This window comes from Rutidosis leptorrhynchoides, chromosome 10 (assembly GCF_046630445.1).
Source record: "Rutidosis leptorrhynchoides isolate AG116_Rl617_1_P2 chromosome 10, CSIRO_AGI_Rlap_v1, whole genome shotgun sequence".
NCBI lineage: Eukaryota > Viridiplantae > Streptophyta > Magnoliopsida > Asterales > Asteraceae > Rutidosis > Rutidosis leptorrhynchoides.
In genome coordinates, this window is record NC_092342.1 from 83,263,579 (window position 1) to 83,267,266 (window position 3,688).

At 43.1% G+C, this 3,688-nt stretch overlaps 1 protein-coding gene across 1 annotated transcript; it reads right to left on the reverse strand.

The window, feature by feature from the left end:
• Nucleotides 1-1,010: 1,010 nt before the first annotated feature.
• On the reverse strand, nt 1,011-2,807 carry LOC139870412 (uncharacterized). The gene is made up of 3 exons (XM_071858223.1): nt 2,146-2,807; nt 1,516-1,974; nt 1,011-1,416 (listed from the first exon to the last, which is right to left on the reverse strand). The coding sequence occupies exons 1-3, from the start codon at nt 2,805-2,807 to the stop codon at nt 1,011-1,013; spliced, it is 1,527 nt and encodes a 508-aa protein (XP_071714324.1).
• Between the last annotated feature and the right edge of the window lie 881 nt (nt 2,808-3,688).

The window sequence follows — 3,688 nt, forward strand, 5'->3', positions numbered from 1 at the left end:
GGTGGACGAAGTCGGCTGTTCATGAGTTAGGGGTGTTAAAGGCAGGTTTCCCTCGCATAGTGGATCATGCTTTGAACAGCGATGTTGTGAATGATCGCTACGAGGATGCGTTAAAGGCCATACAGGATGTTGAACGCCTCCACTTTTGGGACATTGTAAAGAAGCACATTCAGGTGCCCACCGTTCTTCCTAAAGCCATCCTGGATTGCCTAATTCCCGAGTCATGCGAAGCCGCCAAGGAAGCTTTCATAGCCTTGCGCCATATTCCTATTCCTCGGCTTGAGGAGTTGTAACGTGATCCGCGAGTGACAACGCAAGATTTAGTAGATTCTAAGTTGTAGGTTTACTTTGTAATATCATAATGCGTTATAGCGCGTGTAATATTTTGTAGCATGTGTATTTTTGAAAAAATAAAAATATATCATTGTGACGTGAGTTTGTGGTGCACCTATTGCTCGTATTATTGCTTTATTACCGATGACGTCATTATTTTTACTCTTGACATGTCATTGCTAATCTTTATGTGCATTGATGTGCACTCAACACACACTTAGATCGCGCGCTCGTAGTCGCGTCTAAGAGTCTTCCAAACGTTCGTTTGGGACTGTGGTCAAGCGCGACTAACGCTTTTTTATGTATAGTCATGACTTGCAGATCCCTAGGTCTGCTCGAGTGGAACTAGGTCAACCCAATGACCATCACTCTCCGGTAAATAATCTAGTCTGTCTCCAAACAGACATCTTGCACACGGGAGCTAGGGAAAGCCATCCCTTGAAGAGGCCGGAACGCGCTAGTATGATACTGTGTGTGTGCAGTTTAAGTCAAGTAGCTCTTCTGCTTTCAAAGGCACAAGAAATAATCGACTGAAAATGACTTGTTGCTTTAATATAATCAAAAAGATGATTTTACAATGACGCAGTACACGATCGATCTACAAAGGCGCGTTCTTTTAGTAATTACATGTAAATCTAGACAAAGTAGGTGAGTGATCAATTCTCCTAATTTCTATATTACATGTAGCATTTGTTAAGCGCGGTAGCATGCCAGCTCTGCTTAATTGGATTACCCTTTAGCTCTGCCAGTTTGTAAGTTCCAGTGTTACTGATTCCAATGACCTTGTAAGGTCCCTCCCAGTTTGGCCCCAACTTTCCAGTGTTTTGGGCCCTGCTCGCTTGGTTGTCGTGCCACACAAGGTCTCCCACTTTGTATGACCTTGCCCGCACACGCTTATCGTAATATTTTGCGATGCGTTGTTTATTGGCCGCTTCACGAATTGCCGCCATTTCTCTGCGTTCTTCCATGTAGTCCAAGTTGGTGCGCAGCTTTTCATCATTTCCCTCTTCACTGTATGACAACATTCTTTCTGTTGGGACGATTATCTCTGCTGGGATCACCGCCTCAGAGCCGTATACCAAGCTGAACGATGTTTCTCCTATGCTATTTTTGTGCGTCGTTCTATGTGACCATAGGACTTTTGGTAACTCATCCACCTATCCGCTGCGCTTCATTCCTAACCTTGCTTTGATGGTGTGCACAATATCCCTGTTCGTAACCTCACATTGGCCATTAGCCTGAGGGTGCGCCACGAAGGTGAAACGTTGCTTGATGTTCAAATCCTGACTCCAACTGCGGAAGGGGTTGCCTTCGAATTGTGTTCCATTGTCGCTGACAATTTTGTTAGGTATTCCGAACCTACATACAATGCTTTCCCAGAAAAAATCTCGGATCCGCTTACTGGTGATGGTGCGCAGGGGTTTCGCTTCTACCCCTTTAGTGAAGAAGTCGATAGCGACCACTAGGTATTCAGCATTCCCAGCACCCTTTAGGAAAGGTCCTACTATGTCGATAGCCCAATTGCAGAACGGCCATGGTGACGTGATAGGTATCATTGGGTGTTGCAGCGCTCTGCTAACTGGTGCGTGCAATTGACATTCTTGGCAGACTCTTATCCTTTCTGCCGTGTCAGCGTACATCCTGGGGCAATAAGACCTTAGTCACTTAATCCTCTCAGTGACTGTCCTCGATCTAGAGTGTAATCCACAAGATCCTTTGTGAAGCTTGTCAATAATTGTGGCGGCCTCCTTGGGTCCCACGCAGCGCAAGGAGGCGCCTAGATAAGATTTCCGATATAGGACCTCCCCTCACAGTTCATAATTTGGCGCTTTCACCCTGATCTTCATTGCTTCCTTCTCGTTTTCAGGTAAGGACCCAGTTCGCAGGAATTCTATGATGTCTGTCATCCAAGTCGCTTCTTCCTCTTCGACAGATGCAACTGTTACCTCAGGCTTAGTGGATTTCTTGAAAACTTGTTCTACTAGTAGCTTCTTTTCCAAATGGTTGAAGGTGAGAGCTACCAACTTACTAAGTACGTCCGCCTGTTTGTTCTGACTCCTAGGGATTTGACTGATTCTGAAGTCGATGAATATATCCGCTAGAGAGTGGACCAGAGCTAGGTATGATTGCATGGATTTTTCATTGGCGTCGAACGTGCCATTTATCTGATTAGCGACTAATTGCGAATCCACATAGGCTTGTAGCTTTTTTACTCCCAACTCCCGGGCTATATGCATCCCTGCTAATAGTGCCTCATATTCTGCCTCGTTGTTTGTCATCTTAAAGTTAAACATCAGCTCGTATGTATGCTCTTGCTGATGCGGACCTGTGAGGATTAAACCTGCTCCAGCGCCCTCGGAGCTTGCTGCGCCGTTGTTATAGAGCTCCCATAGTTCGGGAGAAGGCGCGAGGAGTAGTTCAGAGTCGTAGATCACCGGTATATCAGCGGCTGTTTCGGCCAGATAGTCGGCCATTACCTGTCCCTTAATAGCGCTGCTAGCGCAATACACAATTTCGTGTTCGCCCAGCTCTATCGCCCATTTGGTCAGTCTTCCCGATATTTCTGGCTTGTAGAGCAGTTGTCGAATAGGTTTAGGGATGGCAATGGATCGGATATGGATCGGGTGAGGCCGTATCCATATCCATATCCATTTATTTTTTTTAGTTTTCATCCATCCATATCCATATCCGTCGGGTGAAGCGGGTTAATGGATAATTATCCATATCCATTTAAATTTATCTTATTTTTAACAATTATAAGCGGTGGTTCATTATATACGATCAAAAGTAATATTTTTTTAATAGTTTATGCAACCGAAAGTCACATTTTTACTAATCTATATAACAAATATTCAATAAATAGTCTATTAAATGTGTAAAGATATCGACATGTAAGTTGCTTACTTTTAGTTACATGGAATCACATTTAAACCACCAAATTACGATAAATACATTTAAATTAAACAAAACAAAATATAAGAATAAAGTTATATTTTTAGAAAAAATATAATGAAAGATGAATATGAATATAATTAATGAAATATCACTACATAAATGATACTAATTTGAGTGATAAATTTATATATTTAGTTATTTCGGGTGGAAGCGGGTTCATCCATGGGTGAAATTTTTTTATCCATATCCATATCCATATCCATTTAGATCGTCCATATCCACGAATAATTGGATGGATCGGATGGATATCCACTGGATTGGGTATCCATTGCCATCCCTAAATAGGTTGGTTAGTGAGCACCGTGATCGGGTGCGCTTGAAAATACATGCGTAGGCGGCGGGAAGTGATGACGAGCGCGTACTGTAACAACCCTGCTTTTTTCGTTACTTCCGTTAACCT

What these genes read in the sequence shown, in the direction of transcription:
- LOC139870412 (XM_071858223.1), bottom strand. Translation starts at nt 2,807, where the DNA reads ATGGCCGACTATCTGGCCGAAACAGCCGCTGATATACCGGTGATCTAC. An exon ending in AAAGCGCCAAATTATGAACT is followed by an intron (nt 1,975 to 2,145) that starts GTGAGGGGAGGT and finishes TTATTGCCCCAG; the next exon opens with GATGTACGCTGACACGGCAG. An exon ending in GTGCACACCATCAAAGCAAG is followed by an intron (nt 1,417 to 1,515) that starts GTTAGGAATGAA and finishes AACATCGTTCAG; the next exon opens with CTTGGTATACGGCTCTGAGG.